This window comes from Piliocolobus tephrosceles, chromosome 7, assembly GCF_002776525.5.
Source record: "Piliocolobus tephrosceles isolate RC106 chromosome 7, ASM277652v3, whole genome shotgun sequence".
NCBI lineage: Eukaryota > Metazoa > Chordata > Mammalia > Primates > Cercopithecidae > Piliocolobus > Piliocolobus tephrosceles.
Genome location: NC_045440.1, coordinates 99,510,126 through 99,530,025, shown reverse-complemented (window position 1 = coordinate 99,530,025; position 19,900 = coordinate 99,510,126). Strand labels below are relative to the sequence as shown.

Sequence of the window (19,900 nt, the reverse complement as noted above, 5' to 3'; positions counted from 1 at the left end):
CTCACCGCAACCACCGCCTGTCAGGTTCAAGCAATTCTCCTGCCTCAGCCTCCCGAGTAGCTGGGATTATGGGCATGCACTACCATGCCCAGCTAATCTTGTATTTTTAGTAGAGACAGGGTTTCTCCATGTTGGTCAGGCTGGTCTCGAACTCCTGACCTCAAGTGATCCGCCCGCCTCAGCCTCCCAAAGTGCTGGGATTATAGACATGAGCCACCGCACCCAGCCCAGAAACTTTTTTCTTTTGCATTCACAACTTGGCTGTTTGGTGCAGAAGGTCTACCTTTCAGCCTATCTTGGCTTTTGACATGCCTTCCTCACTAAGCTTAACGGTTTCTAGCTTTTGACTTAACGGAAGGATTGTGTGATGTTTCCTTTCACCTGAACAGTTACAGGCCATTGTAGGGTTATTAAATGGCCAGATTTCAATATTGTTGTGTCCCAGGGAATAAGGAGGCCCAAGGGGAAGGAGAGAGATGTGGGAACAGCTGGTCAGTGGAGCATCAGAACACATACATTTATTGGTAAGTTGGCAGTCTTACACAGGTGCAGTTTGTGGTGTCTCAAAACAATTATGGTAGTACATTAAAGATCACTGATCACAGATCACCATAACAGATATAATAATAACAATTTGAAATAATGCAATAATTACTGAAACATGACACAGAGATATGAAGTGAGCACATGCTGTTGGAAAAATGATTCCAGCAGACTTGTTTGATGCAGGATTGCCACAAACCTTCAATTTGTAAAAAATTGCAATATCTGCAGAGCACAATAAAATGAGGTATGCCTCATTTTCCCAAGTATTTTATGAATTTTCGTGGGGGTTTTTAGAAGTGGAATTTCTGTTTCCAAAGATTTTCTTGGTCCTCCTAGAAAACCTTTATTTATTTTTAACTTTTATTTTTTTAGAGATGGGGTCCTGCTCCATCACCCAGGCTGGAGAGTAGTGGTGTGGTTATAGCTCACTGTAACCTTGAACTTCCAGGTCAAGTGATACTCCCGCCTCAGCCTCCTGCGTAGCTGGGACTACAGGTGTGCACCGCCACACCTGGCTATTTTTTTTTTCCCAATTTAAAAACATTGTAGGCTGGGCACAGTGGCTCAAGCCTGTAATCCCAGCACTTTGGGAGGCCGAGACGGGCGGATCACGAGGTCAGGAGATCGAGACCATCCTGGCTAACACGGTGAAACCCCGTCTCTACTAAAAAATACAAAAAAACTAGCCGGGCAAGGTGGCGGGTGCCTGTAGTCCCAGCTACTCCGGAGGCTGAGGCAGGAGAATGGCGTAAACCCGGGAGGCAGAGCTTGCAGTGAGCTGAGATCCGGCCACTGCACTCCAGCCTGGGCGACAGGGCAAGACTTTGTCTCAAAAATAAATAAATAAATAAATAAATAAATAAATACATTGTAGTAAAATATACATAACGAAATTTACTATCTCTATTTTTTTTCGGTGTATAGTTCAGTAGTGATAAGTAGGTTCACACTGTTTTGCAACCAATTTCCAGAACTTTTTCATCTTGTAAAACTGAAATTCTACTCATTTCCTCCTCCCCTCAGCCATCGTTCTACTTTTGTTTCTATAAATCTCACTACTCTAGATATCACATATAAGTGGAATCATACAATATTTTTCTTTTTGTGACTGGCTTATTTCACTTACCATAATGCTCTCAAGGTTCATTTATGTTGTAGTATATGTTATAATTTCCTTCCTTTTAAAAGCTGAATATATTCCATTGTATATATATACCATGTTTTGTTTATTCATCTGTTGATGGACATCTGGGTTGCTTCTACCTTCTGGCTATTGTGAATAATGCTGCTATGAACATACATATACAAATGTCTTTTCAAGACCTTGCTTTCAATTCTCTTGCCTATAAGTGAAATTGCTAGATCATATGGCAATTCCATTTTTAATTTTTTGAGGAACTGCCACACTGTTTTCCATAATGGTGGCACCATTTTACATCCCAACCAACGGTGTACGAAAGTTCCAGTTCATCCACATCCTCACCACCATTTGTTGTTTTCTCTTGTTAATAGCAGCCATCCTATTGGGTGTGAGATTATATCTCATTGTGGTTTTGATTTGCATTTCCCTTATGATTAGGTGTTGAACATCTTTTCACGTCTTTTGGCCATTTGTGTATCTTCTTTTCAAACACATCTATTCAAGTTCTTTTCCCATTTTAAAATCAGGTTATTTGGGTTTTTGTTGTTGACTTGTAGAATCAAAGAATAGAAATATTTTTAAGGCTTCTGATAAAAACTACAAAACTCAGTTCTAGGAGGGTGGCACCATGTTACCCAGCCCATAAGAGTGCCTGTGATACTGTAGCCTTATCAGCATTGGATAATGCAATAAAAAGAACAAACAAAACTTGGCTAATTAGTAGGCAAAATATGGTCTCATCTTAATTGTAAGCTATGCTTTCTCATGGAGGCAGAGAGAAGAAGTAGTCAGCAAGCTACACCACCATTCCACTCACCAGTAACATCAGAGGGACTCTTATGCCTCCCAAAAGGTCTCAGCATCCCCCTGACTCATTAATTACTCTGTATGCTGAGTATTAAGACCCAGCCCTGTTGGTTCTCCTAGAAAATCTTTATTTATTTTTAACTTTTTTTTTTTTAAGAGATGGGGTCCTGCTCTGTCACCCAGGCTTCAGAGCAGTTGTGTGACTATAGCTCACTGTAACCTCGAACTTCTGGGTTCAAACAATCCTCCTGCCTTAGCCTCCTGAGTAGCTGGGAATACCGGTATGTGCCACCATACCTGGCTGATTTTCCCCCTAATTTTTTAGAGATAACATTTTGCTATGTTCCCAGGCTGCAGAAAACCTTCTGATCAGGGCAACTATATACTTTATGCACATTAACTATCAGGCTTATGTCATTTCTGTGACTCTTTTTGGCCTATTTTCCTTTTCCAATAATTCTAAGACACATCAATATGCAATCTTTTCTTCCTTTGTTAACTAGCTTAAAATACTAAAAAATTAGATGTCATGGGATAGAATCTTTTTCTTTAAATATTAAGTGTCAAGTTTGGGAAACAGAAAACGCATTAATTACTTTAAAGAACTACCCACTGACAGTCACATTGTTTTCCATAAAATAAAAAAAAAAAAAATTTGTCATTTAGGAAAGAGATAATCTTCAATTACTCCCTCAAATACATAAACTTTACACTGAGAAATGAACTCTCAAGATCAAGAAGGTGGTAAATACATCAAATAAACCAATGAATGAGGGCATACCAGTACCAAATTTAGAAATGGTATACTTGAATCAACTGTTTTTGGTTTGGACTGAGTTTCAAATTTATACTTTTAGTTTTAATGTTATCATGCCTGTCATATTTTAAAAAAATGGTCCATACTAATAAAAGAACTGCAATAGTAGAAAAATAGAGGCCAGAATAGCAAAGGCAGTAGTTTCTATTCTTGTCTCTCAGGCTTTCCCTGGAACATTGAGTTCAGTTTTGGATTGTGCTCTCTGATCAAGCTGGTGAGGGGCATATAGGGAAGAGTTAGTAGAATTGGGCATGTATGGCCCAGAGATAAGACTCAAGAGGATCTTTCAGTTGCTTTGATGATCAGAAGGGCTGATATAGCTTGGATATCTGTCCCCTCCAAATCACATGTTGAAATGTGATCCCCAAATGTTGGAGGTGGGGCCTAGAGGAAGGTGTTTGGGTCCTAGGGGTGGATCCTTCATGAATGGCTTGGTGTCCTCTGTCAGTCCTGAGTTCATATGAGATCTGGTTGTTAAAGATACTGGGACCTACCCCTCTCCCTTGCCCCATCTCTTGCTATGTGACACGCCTATTCACCCTTTGCCTTCTGCCACAGTAAAAGCTTCCTGAGGTCCTGACAAGAAGCAGATGCTGGCACCATGCTTCTGTACCATCTGCAGAACCATGAGGCAAATAAACTTCTTTTTAAAATAAATTACCCAGTCTCAGGTATTCCTTTACAGCAACACAAAATGGACTAATACAAGGGCTGGCAAGGGAAAGACTCCAACAAGAAGAACAAAGATGAGTGTCTTGAATTTGCAAGGAAACTCATTTCAGCTCCAATATAAGAACACATTTTCTACTTAGAAATCTCCAGAGAATGAGAGTGATCCAAAGCAGGACTGAGCTGAGCCAGGAGGCAGACAGCATTCACAAAAAGTAGAGGAACCTCTCCTGGAGGACTGTCATAGCGGAAATTCAGACACCAGGTGGAGGCAACGGAGATCCTTACAACCTAAAGATTTCTGGATCCTCTCATTTACTCTGGGAGATACTTAATTTATGCTTGGAATCACCTATGTATAGAAAACCAAAACTCACCTGCAATGATGGCACTGATTGTAAAGAAAATATGATTAACTGGCACCACTCTTGTCGTATTGTAGAGTTTCGTGGCTTGATTCAGGAACCTAGAGCAGAAGGCACTTACTGGAGCTTTGGCTTTAAGAGACATTCAGCAATAAGTTAACAATAACTTCAAGAAACGCGTGTTCTTTAGCTACAACTACAAAGGGAAAGGGGGTGCAGTGAAAGGGCATTTCCAATCAGCAGTCATAGCTTATGTGCATCTGATGTATGAGATCAGATGTCAGGTTTTATGGTCTGTTTAAACCAACAACAGTAACAATGAAAAGCAATTAATCATATTCTGAGGCCACAGAAGTTTGAGTTGGAAGCGATTCAAGCTGCTGGACCAGTATCACACTGGGCCTGATTCATTAGGATAGACCCTAGAATCTGTTAAATATCATATCTGGGGAATAGTAGAGCTATCCATTGACATGCCACGTGCCAAGAAAGAAGATGGAGAAGTAAAGGAATGTTTAATGTTTCAAAAACAATGCTCAGTGCTCCAGCTGCAGAGCATATGTGGGAGCTCAACTTCTCATTCTGGCCACCAACACAAAAGCAGTTCCCACAACTGTGCTGTGCTGCCCTGCTCGGGACTAGATTGTTTTTTGAAGCAGTGAATTGTACTATCACAGGGGTGCTTTTAAAAAGCACGAATGCTTAGGTCCTACTCTAGAGCAATTGAAAAAAGTACTTTGTGGGTAGAGCCTGTGTGTATCTGTGTGTGTGTGTGTGTGTGTATACATACACATATGTAGATATACATAAACGCATGTATGTTCTTGTATGCCTGCATGTATGTATATGTACAAAAGTCAGGTCATATACATGCATGTACATATATATGTACAAAACCCAGGTCATTTGAATGGGCAACCAGGGCTGAGAACCACAGCTGTACAGTGTGATGGGTGCAGAGATTGAGGTACGGTGACAGAATGCAGTTTACCCCCAATTGTGTCTGCCTGTCAAATTTACAAAGTATGGTAGGAAGATAATGCCACTAATCCCAAAAGATATTGTGGCAGTACCAATTAATTCAGAAGAAGAAAGAGAAAAAAATAGCAAAATACAAGTATTGGAAACACAGACTTATAAGGAGATGACAAACCAGTGACAAAACATTGGGTTTCTCCAGTAATTCTCCACAGACCTTGTAACAGGGCCTATCTTCAGTCCATAACAATTAGATGGTACTTCTCGCACCTACAGAAGGAACCACTCTTGTACTGATTTTGAGCTCTGATTTCTTATCTGGGATGGTGCTTTTGCACAGCATTTTGGGGTGAACGGAAAACTTTCAGGTCAACTCAAGAAAGCCCAGCAGGCAAAGGCACAATCCCAGTGTGAGAGATGGAGGGGAAGTGATCAGAGCTGATGGAAGTGGGGCAGGGAAGAGCAGAAATTAAAAATGTTCCATGTCACCACTATTAGGCCCCAAGAGAAACATAAAACAATCATTCCGCAGTCCCATGGATACAAAGGAAATTCTGGCCAAAGATGCAAAATTTTGGGGAAAGGATTTCCCTCCCGGCCAAATGTCTGGTTTCGTCCATCTCTGGGCAATTAGTGAGCATGAGCTAAGAAATGAAGGTGAAGGGTTCATGTGTGTCCTATATTTAGAATGAAAGCCTGGATGTGGACCTGCCGCTTTGATTTATTGCTAATGACAACCTGTGTACCATGGATATTAATTACAAGCAGAAGAGCATCAGGAAAGTATCAAAGTGCACTTAGCTGGATTAAGGCTGCGCTTTAGAACTCACAAGACATGAAGGCAACTCTTCGTAAAAACTCATTATTGGATGCAAAGGAGGAAGCAAGGCACATTGACTGAGGACAAGCTATAGGCCCTTCACCCTTAGAAATCAGTTGTATCTCATTTTAATTATCATCTGAAGCCAATAAAGATTAATGCCCAGAGAAGCACAGGAATGTTGAAAGATTAGTGAATATGCAGAAGCTAACTTACTTGACTTGGAAAACACAAGATGCTATCATGATGATAAACATGATATAGAAAATGGGATAAGTTAGTTGCATTTTATCCGTCATAGAAAAAGTGATCATGCCTGAGATGGCCTTTACTGAAATAACAGTCAATGAGGCTGAAAAAGAAAACAAAAAACACAAAGAACATATTTGAGATTGAATTAACAAATAAATATCTTAAGCTTATGTGGTAGAGTAGCAAATACACCAATTATGGTTTAAGAATGAACATGGTTGTGAGAGGTGTAGGAAGGAATGTGACGGTAGTAAGCAGTGGCCTCATTGCTCGAGCCATGCTGGATTTCAAATTTGCTTAAATCAGCTAAAGTTCTGCTGTGTGACTGTGTGCTTTATTATTATTATTTTTTAATCTTTGGAGCAAGATGCTTCTTTTCCAGCCCTAACTATTGAAAGAATGCTGTGGAGGTTATAATTATGAGTAGATGGGAAAGGCAAAAACAATGGAGGGAGGAGATAAGAAAAGTCAGATTGTCCATGTGACGTTAATGAGAAAAATAACTATTAAGCTATACTGAAAATTTAAAAACCAAATAGATGAGAAGACTAGAAAGTGAAATGCAACTCACTTCTTGAGTTTACTTAGAGTTGTATTAAGTCATTGCTTCTCAGCCTTTTGGCTAAGATCAAGTGAGTTGCACTAAGTCTATATATAAGCCTTTTTGTTAGGAGACACCTAGAAGTTTCACTAAAAATATTTTTGACAATGACAATAATTGGAAAGACGACCAGAGTTGAGTATTCATTTCTCAGGGTGGACCATCAATTTAAGGTTTACATAAGCAATAACTATTTATTTTCTATGCTAAAAATGAACTCATCCCTTATGAGAATAAACTTTTCATATGTTCCAAACAGCCATTAAGAAAAAGTAACTTGATAAGGTTATATCACTATGAAAGTAATGGAGCATTTTCCGACAACATCATCTTTCTGTAAGGAAGAAAAGAATGCTTTCTGTCTTATGTCTCTTGAAGTTACTGCTGCAAATAATTCCATAATTTAGCTAAAACTCACTGAAAGTTCAAAAATAATTTTTACATGAAATCAAAAAATTATAAGTCAGAGGCAATGCAAAGGAGAAATACTCCCTTTGTTGCTGTTGATCTACTTGGCCATAATATATCTGAGTTTTCCTCCTTTTATTTGAAAAGGTATTATATATATATATATTTGAAATATATATATATTTAAAATGGCCAGTGGTGGCCAGCCAAGAAGAGTCTTCCATAATATCGTTTTCCAAAAACTGAAAATATACTTTAACTTGAAGGGTACTAGGGCACACTTCCAAATTAGGCATTTTCTTTCAGTTAAAAATCATAATTGGCCAGGCGCGGTGGCTCACGCCTGTAATCCCAGCACTCTGGGAGGCCGAGGCGGGTGGATCACGAGGTCAGGAGATCGAGACCCTCCTGGCTAACACGGTGAAATCCTGTCTCTACTGAAAATACAAAAAATTAGCTGGGCATGGTGGCGGGCGCCTATAGTCCCAACTACAGCTAATCGGGAGGGTGAGGCAGGAGAATGGCGTGAACTTGGGAGGTGGAGCTTGCACTGAGCGGAGATCGCGCCACTGCACTCCAGCCTGGGCGACAGAGCAAGGCCAGACTCCGTCTTAAAAAAACAAACAAACAAACAAACAAAAACCATAATTGACACAAGAGATCAGGTAATAAATTCTAAAAACAAACCCCAGTTCTCAACAAAGAGGCCCTTACAGTCAGGTCTCTCTCCATCTTAAGATGTCTTTTGACCTGATTCTTTTACGTATTTCCTATTGATGATGCCAATAGTCACATCTTAGCTACCTAGGCTTTTTAAATAGCTATAGAGATCTGTGTGTCACTTGATGGTTTAAGTTTGTAGGTTAGCTCTTGAGGGACCTTGATTTCCTCCTAAACACTGTCTGAAATCAGAGCACAATGTGATTATGATCTTGGGGTCTGAACAGCCAGGTTTCCCAAAGGGACAATTAATGAAGAAGGAGTTAAACGTACTGTCCCATTAGCCTCAGAACCTCAGAATTGCAAAGGACCTTAAAGGTCATCTGATTTAACCACTATCTGATTTTATATTATACTTAAATAAAGACAAAAAACTAGAATTCTCTGTTATTGATAGCTAAACAAACTATCAATTTCTGTAGCCAATCATTATATTTTCAAAGCATGCACAATTGTCAACTGATTAATCACTATTTTAACGTGTAAGTTATTTCTAGGCTGGTGTTGAGTACTTCTAAGTATTTTTGGGGGGTGGTTGATGAGGATAGGTGGAAATACAGAATTGTAATGCAGTGTTCTTCTAACATTATACTTAAAAATAGAAAGTACTTAGGTAAGCACAGAAAAAATGACTAGAAGAAACTACATCAAGATATTGTCAGTGGTTATCTCTAGCACTGGGATAATGAATTAACTTTAAATTCATTAAAAAAAATCTACAAAAGTAAACACATTCATTTAAAAATGTTTGGAAAATGTGGAAAAGCCTGGAAAGGAAAATTAAAATCACTTGTAGTTTCAGCACTCACCCCAAATCATTTTTGACATGGGACATATTGTTATTTTCCTATCTATAAGTATGAATATGTTACAACATGTGAATCATAAGGTATATACTACTTAAGAGCTTATTTTCCAAGTATATACCACTTAGGAACTTATTTACCTGAAGTATTTTCTATGCCATTAACTATTTTTCTAAAGCATGAATTTGTATGAATTGTATATCCATACAAAAGCATTCTTTATGCTTTTATATGAATATATAATTTATTTTGGCAATTCCCTATTTTTGGATATTTAGATTTTTTTTTTTAACTGTTAAAAGTGTAGCTGTGATGAATATTCTCGAACATAAGTCTTTGTATATCACTCTGCCTATTTCCTTAGGAAAATCACCTAAAGGGGAATTCCTGACTACAGCCACTGTGAAGGCTTGTGAAATATACTAGCAAACTGCCTTCCAGAGAGTACCAGCCGCACTCTGTTGTACAGTGCTCAGTTACACAGATTTTCATATTTTTCTTTGTATCTTTCTCTATTTTCTTAATTATCAATAATTACCATATATACTTTCATCATTAGAACAACACCAGTTTTTCTAACCTGTGCTGACCTGTTCTTGAAATTTGGCCCTCTCAATTCCCTCTTAGATTTTCATCAATATACCTCCTTCCAAAAATTTTCCTAGGTTGCCATCAACGTTTCCTTATGAGAGCCATAAACATTTTATTTATTAATTTTTCTCTGATAACCAAAGCATTCCATGGATAGAGAAGGACTTCCTGGCCTTCCTAGTTTCCTGATGGTCCCAGAGGCTTTGGAATACTTTTTTTTTTTTGCGATGGAGTTTCACTCTTGTGGCCCAGGCTGGAGTGCAATGGTACGACCTCGGCTCACTGCAACCTCCGCCTCGTGGGTTCAAATGATTCTCCTGCCTCAGACTCCTGAGTAGCTGGGATTACAGGTGCCCACCACCACACCCAGCTAAGTTTTGCATTTTTAGTAGTGCTGGGGTTTCACTATGTTGGCCAGGCTGGTCTCAAACTCCTGACCTTAGGTGACCCACCTGCCATGGCCTCCCAAAGTGCTGGGATTACAGGTTGAGCCACCACACCAGCCTGGAATCCTTTAAGAATGATCACCACCACTGGCAAAGGGGGCCACTCATCAGAAGTCAGGTTTCTTTCTTCTGACTACCCTCACTTGCTATTTTCTTTTTTTTATTCCAGTCTTTATCAATCACACAAGCAATATTATGTACTTTGCTACCTCTCATGGATACAACATGACTTTGATAATCACTTTTTAAAAAGGCACTAATGCTCATTGTACAATATTCAAGATGAGCACACGGTGCAGAGTGAGCATCCTGGTTCTCATTTCTTGCTGTAATGAGAACACTTCTGGTATTTCACCAACAAGTTCTTTATTAGGAGTGCATATGAAACTTGATGAACTATATTAATGAATTTCTTAAAGAATCCCTCTTTCATTCCCATAGTTAATTAAATTCACATGTTTACTGTGTGCTCACTGTGCTCAATTCTACTTAAAGAATGTACACTGTAAATAATAGACATGCTCTATGTCCTCATGTAGCTAACCTGGCCAGGAAGAGGGGCTTATAACGGCATATAAACATATAAGTAGAATATGTAAGTGTAAATTGTTGTAAGTGTTACAAAGAAGAATCAGTTTTATTAAGACCACTTGGGCCAGGTGCGGTGGCTCATGCCTGCAATCCTAGCACTTTGGCAAGGTGAGGCAGGAGGATCACCTGAGCCTAGGAGTTTGAGACCAGCCTGGGCAACATGGGGATACCCTGTCTCTCCAAAACAAAAATAATAAAAAATAAATAAATTAGCCAGGCATGATGCCATGCATCTGTAGTCTCAGCTACTCAGGCGGCCGAGGTAGGAGGATCACTTGAGCCTGGGAGTTTGAAGCCTCAGTGAGCTATGATTGTGCCACTACACTCCAGCCTGGGTGACAGAGCAAGGCTCTGTCTCAAAACAAAACAAAGACCACTTTGTCACTGAGTATGATTTGCTCTGTGTTTATTTGCTAATTTCTTTTGATTTTTGTATCAATATTTAGCAGTGATATCAGTTCATAATGTTTTTTGTTTGTCCTATTTTTTTCCCCAGTTTGGGAGGTGAGTCTTATCTGATTATGTTTTTTTAAAAGTAAAAGCTTTCTTCTTATGTCCTCAAATAGTTGCAACAACATCAGAATAATCTATTCCTTAAGGATTTGAAGATATTACCTTTGGAACTCTCTAGGCCTGGTTCTCTTTTAGGATATAGCTTTTTAACAACTCCTTTGTTTCCTCCGTAGTTATTTTCATTAAAAAATAAGCAATTTATTCAAATTTATATATATGCATATCTATCGTTTCTATTTTGGAATATTTGTGGTTTTTCTTTTTTTCTGATGGAGGATCTATTTTACTGTCCTCTTTTTTTTTTTTTTTTTTTCTTTTTTTTGAGATGGAGTCTAGCTCTGTCACCCAGGCTGGAGTGCAGTGGCGCGATCTCGGCTCACTGCAAGCTCTGCCTCCCGGGTTCACGCCATTCTCCTGCCTCAGCCTCCCCATTAGCTGGGACTACAGGCACCTGCCACCATGCCCAGCTAATTTTTTGTATTTTTTAGTAGAGACGGGGTTTCACTGTGTTAGCCAGGATAGGATAGTCTCGATCTCCTGACCTCGTGATCTGCCCACCTCGGCCTCCCAGAGTGCTGGGATTACAGGCATGAGCCACCGCGCCCGGCCTATTTTATTGTCTTTTAAGAATACATTGTTGTGTTTAGTTATAAATCCATTACTTTTCTCTTTTCTATTTCATTAATTTTTGCCTTTTTAATTAATTTTAATTATTTCTGCTTTCCTTAGTTTTATTTCAGTATTTTTTCTAATTTCTTGAGTGCTTGATTGACTTACGTTTAAAGCAATCAATTTCTCTGAGTACAGCATTAGTCAGAAACTCTAGGTTTAATATTAAGTGTTTTAATAATACTTTAAAAATATGCTGCAATTAAATCTTGGTTTCTACTTTGCACAGCTGCAGTTTAAGGGTAGTGTTAACATTTCCAGGTGGTAGGGTTTTACTGGTTTCTATTTTTGTTATTATTTTTCTGTTTTTATTTCACCATGATCTGAGGATGTGGTCTGTACTCTTTCAACTTCCTGGAATTTATCAAGGATTTCTTCATGGCCAATTATATGATCAACTTTTGTAAATGTTACACAGGCACTTGAAAGAAAGTTTATTCTCTGTTTTCAGGCTTTAGAGTTCAATATTAGAGGTACCAGTTCATGATTAATTATTCAGATCCTCTGTCTTTATATGGTTTTCTGTCTAATTATCTTCCATGAGCTAAGTCTCCCAAACCCCTTATATTTCTGTTAATGTAGTTTTGCATTTTCTGCAGATTTTCTATTGCATGTTGGATGTGATATTTTTGTGGATTGTGCTCTTTTTGTCAGGATAAATTACCCCTTTTGTCTCATCTAATATCTTCTGCCTTAATTTTCATCTAGTAATATCATGACCTGCTTTGTTTTACTTTCAACCTCATTTATTTTGTTTTAGATGAAAATTTATGCGTGTAGCCAAAACACTTTGCAACCTGCAAGGGCCAATCAGAAAGGGTGCTGGCCCTGGCACTGCTGGAAGAGGGTCCTGGAGGGCTCCTGTCTTAGTACTTATGACAGGGCTGGGGTTGAGAGGAGATCTTCGGGGAAGGAAGCATGGTGGCTACTATTTTAATAACCCTTACAGCTGTACTAGTGCAAACTGGCTGAATCCAACTTCAGAATCATTTCCAAAATCAATCTGGAAGTTTCCCTGACATCCAATTTGAGAATGTTTCTTTTTTCTTTTTTTTACTAGGTAAACGTATTCCATTTACATTTATTATCATAACTGCTACGCATTATCTTAATTCTGTTATCTTACATTCCTATTTAAAGTTGGCTTCATTTTCATTATTTTCCTATATAAGGTACATTTTGTTTCTTAGTTGTCTGCTTTTGTTTTCCCTATTTGGTAATTTGGAAAGAAACAAATATAAAGTTCTCTTTCTGTTCTCTTGATCTACAGCATACCTGAATACAGCACTGAGTACATTTGTTTCTCTAAGTAACTATCAAAAACACAAATTCACTAGTACAAAGGAGAGAACTAGTTGATGAGATGGGAACATGAAAACCCAGCAGCTCATTAACATGGAGGCTACACGCTGCCCCAGGGGTAGGAGTACGGCCTTCCAAGTCATGGCAAACAGCATGCGATGCATGGGCCATCTGACTGGCAAAGAGGAAATGAAGGAAGATTTACAAATACATTTTTATAAAGGGAATTTCCTAAATGATTAGTGAGATCTCCTAGTGTTGGTATATATGAGTGAGAGTGTGTGTGTGTAGGGGTGGGGGAAAGAGAGAGAGATAGAAAGAGAGAAAGGGGCAGGGACAGAGAGACAGAAAGAGACAGAAAAGGAGAAGGGAGTGAAGATACATTAAAAAATACATAGTGGGCTTATCTAAGCACTATTTTCATCTCTAACAAGGTGCCTCTGGAAAAACAAAGTAAATAGGTTGGTAAACAATGAATGCAAGAAATGTGGTATTTAAGAAAATCATACTGCTTACATCTACATTTCCTATTAGTCATATTACAAAGTTTTTAAAGAAAATATTAATAGTATAGGTCTTGCTAACCAATTCCTGACACAAGAGTTTCAATTGAGATCATTAATTTGTTTCTCTTTTAAGATTTTCAATTACTTATTAACAAAATATCTTCAAATTGTCAGGGAGCAAATAAAGTTATCAAGAAGCAAAAAATCCTTAAATGTATTTTTAAAAGAATTAAATATCTAACCAATTGCAGTAATGGACAGGCAATGTATAATTTTTATAATTTAGACTCAGTTTTTTCCTGTAGATCAGAGCTGAAAAATATAAACAATGAGAAAGGAGTAGAATGCTTAAGTATTTTCCTTCAAACCTCATTTATGACTCAGCACAGCTCAATGAAAGAGTAAGAAAACAAAATATGCCTTTACCTAGAAGTGCCACCAGGGTTAGCAGAATCACCATGTGCTTCATTCCTTTTCTTTTGTAGAAATATAGGAGAATGCAGAAAATTAATATTTCTAAAATCTAGAAATGAAAAAGAGTAAGTTATTCTACACAAAATCTTCAAAATGTCACACTTCTCATTTTGATTTTTGCAGCAGTTCTCATATGAGAGTTGAGGGTGACTGAGGTTCTTAGGGACGACACAGGAGAGCAGCATAAGCACCTCGGCCATCCGGACCCGGAGCTCGAACACCCCTCTCCGCCAGTGATGACCAATCTAGATCTCCAGTCCTAACCTCCCTGGGAGTTCAGCCTCATTTCCCCAAGTATCTATGGGACATTTCCATATGCATGTTTAATAGACACGCCACAGTAATGTGGGTAACACTTCCCACTTGATTCTCTACCTTCCCAGCTTGTTCCTTCAGGGCCTTTGCCCTCCAGTTAGTAGCATTCCCACACTCCCTGTTGCACAAACCCCAAACCCCTCCCTTTCCCTCACTCCCTGCCTTCCTCTCTAGGCAGCTGCATTTGTTTCTAACTCATCTCTGATTTTACTCTTCCCTCTCTATAATCCAGCCATTCCACAGCCAGAGGAATCATTTAAAAACACAATTTGGATAATGAAATATTTTATTCATGGAGAACATATATGATACACATCAAAGGGATTTAGATAATATGACAGACACTCACAGATTCTCTACCCAAACTAACAAACAGAACCTACTGACACCTCTGATGTTGCTCATGTGCCCCTCTCCAGCTGCACTCCCCTCCTCCTTCAACCTCCCCAGGAATCACTACGCTGAAAATTTGTGTTTATTATTCACTTTCTTTATAGTTTATCGCATTTCTATGTGTCCCTAAATGGTACCCAGTTTATTTTTGCACATTTGGACTTTATACAAGTGGACTCACACTTGCTTTCACTTGTTTGCTTTTTTTCGCCATGTATTATATTTGTGACATTCTTCCAGGATGATGCATGTAGCAAAAATATAAACTAGACCCATTCATTCCTTTGCTGAAACCTCCTGTGGTTTCCTACCACATTTAGAATAAAATCCAAACTCCCTTCTGGATCACAAAGTTTTAGGCAACTCCCTGGACCTCACTTTGTACCACTCACTCTTGGATGGTCCACTCTGTGCCAGCCTCATGGCAATTTTTAAAAATTCTTTTTTTTCCCCTAGTTCTTTGCAATCTTCAGATTGCTCCTGCCTGTGGACCTTTGCACTAACTGTTCACTCTGCCTGGAATGCTCTTTCACTGATCTTTGCACAATGGCTCCTCCAAGTCACTCAGCTCACAGGTCAAATGCCACCTCTCTGAGAGTTCTTCTCTGACTCTTCTGATCTAACGGAGCCACTCATTATCCTGTCACACCCCCAGCTTCAGGTCGCTGTGGAGCATTTTGCCATCATCATTTCTTATTCATATGTTTATGTGTTTCTTGTCTGTCTTCCCTACTGGAATGCCAGCCCTAGAACAGGAATCTTACCCACTCTTTTTGCCACTCAATATCTGGTGCCTGGCACACAGTTGGTCACTCAATGAGTACTGATGGAATTAATGAGTAAATCACACCTCAAATTTATTATGAATAAGTCACCAAAAAAGACCTAATGTCTGAAAAAGTGACTGTTCAATAAATATTAATTGACTAAAAGTCTAAAATGTTCCTGTCCTTAAGAACTTTAGTGTAATTTTGAGTTCTCAGTTTTACTTTTGTTTTAACTTTTTTTTTTTTTTTTTTTTTTTGAGATGGAGTCTCACTCTGTTGCCCAGACTAGAGTGTAATGGCTCGATCTCGGATCACTTAAACCTCTGCCTCTTGGATTCAAGTGATTCTCGTGCCTCAGCCTCCCAAGTAGCTGGGATTATGGGTGCCTGCCACCACACCCGGCTAATTTTTGTATTTTTAGTAGAGACAGGGTTTTGCCATGTTGGCCAGGTTGGTCTTGAACTCCTGACCTCAAGTGATCCACCTGCCTCGGCTTCCCAAAGTGCTGGGATTATAGGCATGAGACACCGCGCCCAGCCCAGGCTATTATTTTTGACGAGATGGTATTCTTGGGCTGAATTCGTAAGTATGAATGTTTACTCTTCTAACAGCAGAGAGTACCTGTTTTTTTTTTTTCTCTTTTTTTTAACCACAGGAGTTAGGGACTTCACTATTTATAGGAATGCATTCTACCTACAACGCCTTCTCTAAATCAACTTAAATTTGTTTCCATTCAAGGATTTGCTTGTGGGTTTGTTTTTTTCTCTAATCCTTTGTGGGCATGGGAAACAGCAGGCCCTTATCTTCCTCATTAAAAAACCTTTTCATCTAATATGGAAGATGAAATCATCCCTTTGTCTTTTCTTCTCCTGGTAAATTAAACCAATTATTTTAACTGTTTCTTACGGGACTCATTTGCCAGACCTTTAATTTAATTGAGTAGTGCTCAAAAGCTATTAAACTTGTATCTCTTTGCCTTCCCTAAAATGGCCATCAAAACATTGGATGTCCTAATTTCTGTGCATTTCACCAATTGTTAACAGAAATATCCCTCTGGGCCTGGTCTCCCCTCCACCACGGGCTTCCATTTCTCACATGAGACAATTATAGACAGTTCACAGCAGCGTTTGAGCCTCTGTATTTGTTGTGGGAGAAAAGAAAGCTCTTCCTGCGTTAACACACAGAGCCTGTTAGGTAAATCGATTATCATGCTGATTATTAATTTTTGCAGGTATTTGTTATCAGTTCTAGAAACCATGTATGACTTTTTTCATGTGTGGGCAAATTCCATCTCTGTGGCTTCAGATAAATAAAACATGAGTTCCCATTATTCACAGAATAACTATAGTTGCCCTGGTTCTGCCTTGTGGCAAGAAGTCACACAGCCAGCAGGATGAATTAATGCTGATTTTTTTTTCTAGCAACATTTTTTTTTCTCCCTGAAAACATCAATATTAAAGAAGCTGTGATTTCTGCAGCTTGCGGTGCCCCAGGAAGAGGCTGCATTATTGATTGCAGTCTCACAGGTTAGAAAAAGTAACAGCACTCACTGAGTCCCCCTCACCCGTGCGCTGTTCTCAGAGCTTCCTGTTACGAATTCATTGAATCCTCAAAATCACTTAGGAGGTAGGTGCTATCATCGGTTTACAGGTGAGAAAACTAAGGCTCAGAGGGGCAAAATGATGCAGCTCTGATAGGCAGCATGATGGCCCCATAGGAGTCCCTGGTCTAATCTCCAGAAGCTGTGAAGATGTTACTTTACATAGCAAAGGGGTTTTGTATTAGGTTGGTGGGTTGGTGCAATTCTTTCTTCCTTTGTTTTCTGTACTAGATCAGAGGAAAAGTTCCTGGGCCTTGTACCTGTGAGGTTTCCATTTAATGTAAGCCTTGAAGGAAAAACAGACAATTTTCAATTTTTCCCACTGAAAATAACTACTTTCAATGGGAAAAACTTCAATTACTTTTGCACCAACCTAATACAAAGAGCACTGGCAGCTGAAGGGGTGTGTGGCAAAAGAGATAGACAAAATTTTAGCACTGGATGCCCCACTGCCAGTACCAATATCTGAGCCCGATTTGACCTCATCTTGCCTCACCAAGTTCTCAAACGCAGAGCCTATGGCCATAGCATATGGCTTCTCTGTCCAAAAGAAATGAGCTCTGCAAAGTTTCTCTCTAAGGTCATATTTAGACAAAGGTCTGATCCTTGGTGGTCAGTTTATTAATTCTGCAGAGAGGCATTGAGTGAGGTGTATTGGCATGTGCACCCCAGAAGTGAACAAACTGGTTTTGAGTTTTGGCTTTATCACTTAGTACTTATGTGACCTTAAACAAGTTCCTGGGCCTTCCCCAGCCTCAACTTCCCCATCCATTAAACGCAGAGGATAACAGTGTCCCATGTATAAGGCCAGTGTGCAGGTAAAGAGCAGAATGTAATCTGAGCTAGACGTAGGGCTCAGCCACTCAGAGAGTGGCTGCTGCTACCAAAGAGGTGGACTCTTATGTGGATGCACAAGTGCTATTTGCATTCAGACAATAAAGCAAATAACATCATGCCATAGATATTGATGTCCTATAAAAACATACAGTTTTCTCCCTTAGGTTTCTAATACTCGATGGTGGATTTTGTCGCAGTTTTGCCAGAAAGGCTGGCTTAATAATCAGGTTTAGGGTACAGGATGACACCAAATGTAAGGCTTGGCCCCAGCATCTGCTGATTTAATTTTTTTGTCTGAGAGAAAATGAGCAATGTGCAGATTATTTTGTGAAGGATTTTATGTTCACAAAAGACGTTTCCATTTGAATAGTCTTTTGGAAAATCTGGGTGAGCAAAATAGCCATGACCAAGCCTGCCAAAGAACATGAAGTAATTGAGAATTAGGGCTGCATTTTCTAACGTGGTTTTTGCAGAACACGTTTGCTCATAGGTATTACTCAACAAAAGGTCCTTCCAAGAAAAGGGCCTCATGGTCAAAGTAGCCTGGGGCATGTAGGACGAACAAAATCAAACCTTTCTCATTCTTACAGGATTTCTGGCTTTTAACATGCTAACAGAGATGATGAATTTCTCAGACAGGCCATGTTATGCAGAATTTTCCTCACCTAGTTTGACCTTGAAAATCCCACTCCTCTTTGTGTTTTGGCAATGATCGGGATTGTCCCTCTGCGGCAGACGGGCTGGGAAAGGCTGTTTTAGTGAGTGAGTGGAGGGCACTTTATTCTTCTCTGGGGGGTATACACTGGGCTTCTCAAATCTTCCCTCCTTTCTTTTCTGTACCAGATCAGAGGAAAAGCTACTGAACCTTGTCCCTGTGAGGCTTCCATTTAATGTAAGCCTTGAAGGAAAAACAGACATCTGTCTGGGGCACGCAAACACGCAAAACAAGGGGTTGATGTGAGCCGGTGGGTGCCGCAATATTTTAATTCCTTTTGTGAGAAATATAAAAGGTATTCAGGCTTATAAATAATTTAGAAGTTATTTGATCAGTCCCAAAAGCCAATTTAGGTGCTCTTATTTATACTTGGTATAATACATAGAGTTAGATGAATGATATGTCAAAGAATAGTCTTAATTACTGTAATTATTATCTTTGCAGTCAGGGCTTGCGGAAAAGCATAGAATTTGCCATATCTGAGGATTAAATATTACTTAGGTGTTTAACAGATTCAAACCAAATTTCAGCTCACAATCTTAGTATAAAATGCATCACTTCTAGAGTCTTTAGAGATGCAATTATATAATGGATTAAATTACAAATGAATATAATATAGATCTATTCCCCTTAGGGTCTAATGCCAACAGTGTTATTCAAAAGTAATTTTATTAAAGGTTTATTTTATGCTATGTTATAAATACCTGAAATTATTTGCATTTTTCTCTGTGGCATTTACTTTCAAATATACTTTCTTTATCTTAATATGATTTTTTAGATATATGGGTTTCTCCCAGAACTGTAAAATTCCTGCTATGGGAATTTCTGTCTCTAAACTTGGTGTCTAATCACCACTTAATGGAGGAGTGAATAAATGGATGAATAAATTTATTTTAAGAGTTGATTTTGGAAAAATGGCAAACTGCAACTCATCTCAGTACTTTTTGTGGAAATACACAGTTTAATAAAAAGTAGTTTGGATCTCTTCAAATGTTTTCTCTGGTGTTAAAACAATACAAGATATAGCATCATTAAACAATGCTGTTTATTCCAGGAAATAAGTCTTGATGCATCTTTAATATACAAAGGATTTAACTCATGCCATTAATTTTCTGGTTTCAGGCTATGTGACCCTTTTCTTAACTAGATGAAGAATTTATTTTGCCTGCAGGCAAAGAGTAATCATTTGTTGGTAGGTAAAGAGTAATAATTTGGTAGGCAAAGAGTAATAATTTGTTGGTAGGCAAAGAG

The 19,900-nt window shown here is 38.8% G+C and overlaps 1 protein-coding gene across 1 annotated transcript in view; it reads right to left on the bottom strand.

Moving 5' to 3' along the window:
- LOC113224956 (NIPA-like protein 2) overlaps positions 1-19,900 on the bottom strand; it is a 100,376-nt gene that overhangs the window by 5,877 nt on the left and 74,599 nt on the right. The window contains exons 6-8 of the mRNA XM_026454958.1: positions 13,975-14,071; positions 6,360-6,495; positions 4,358-4,446 (exon numbers count right to left, since the gene is read on the bottom strand). Coding sequence (XP_026310743.1) covers positions 4,358-4,446; positions 6,360-6,495; positions 13,975-14,071 — 322 coding nt within the window. The remainder of the gene's footprint in view (positions 1-4,357; positions 4,447-6,359; positions 6,496-13,974; positions 14,072-19,900) is intronic.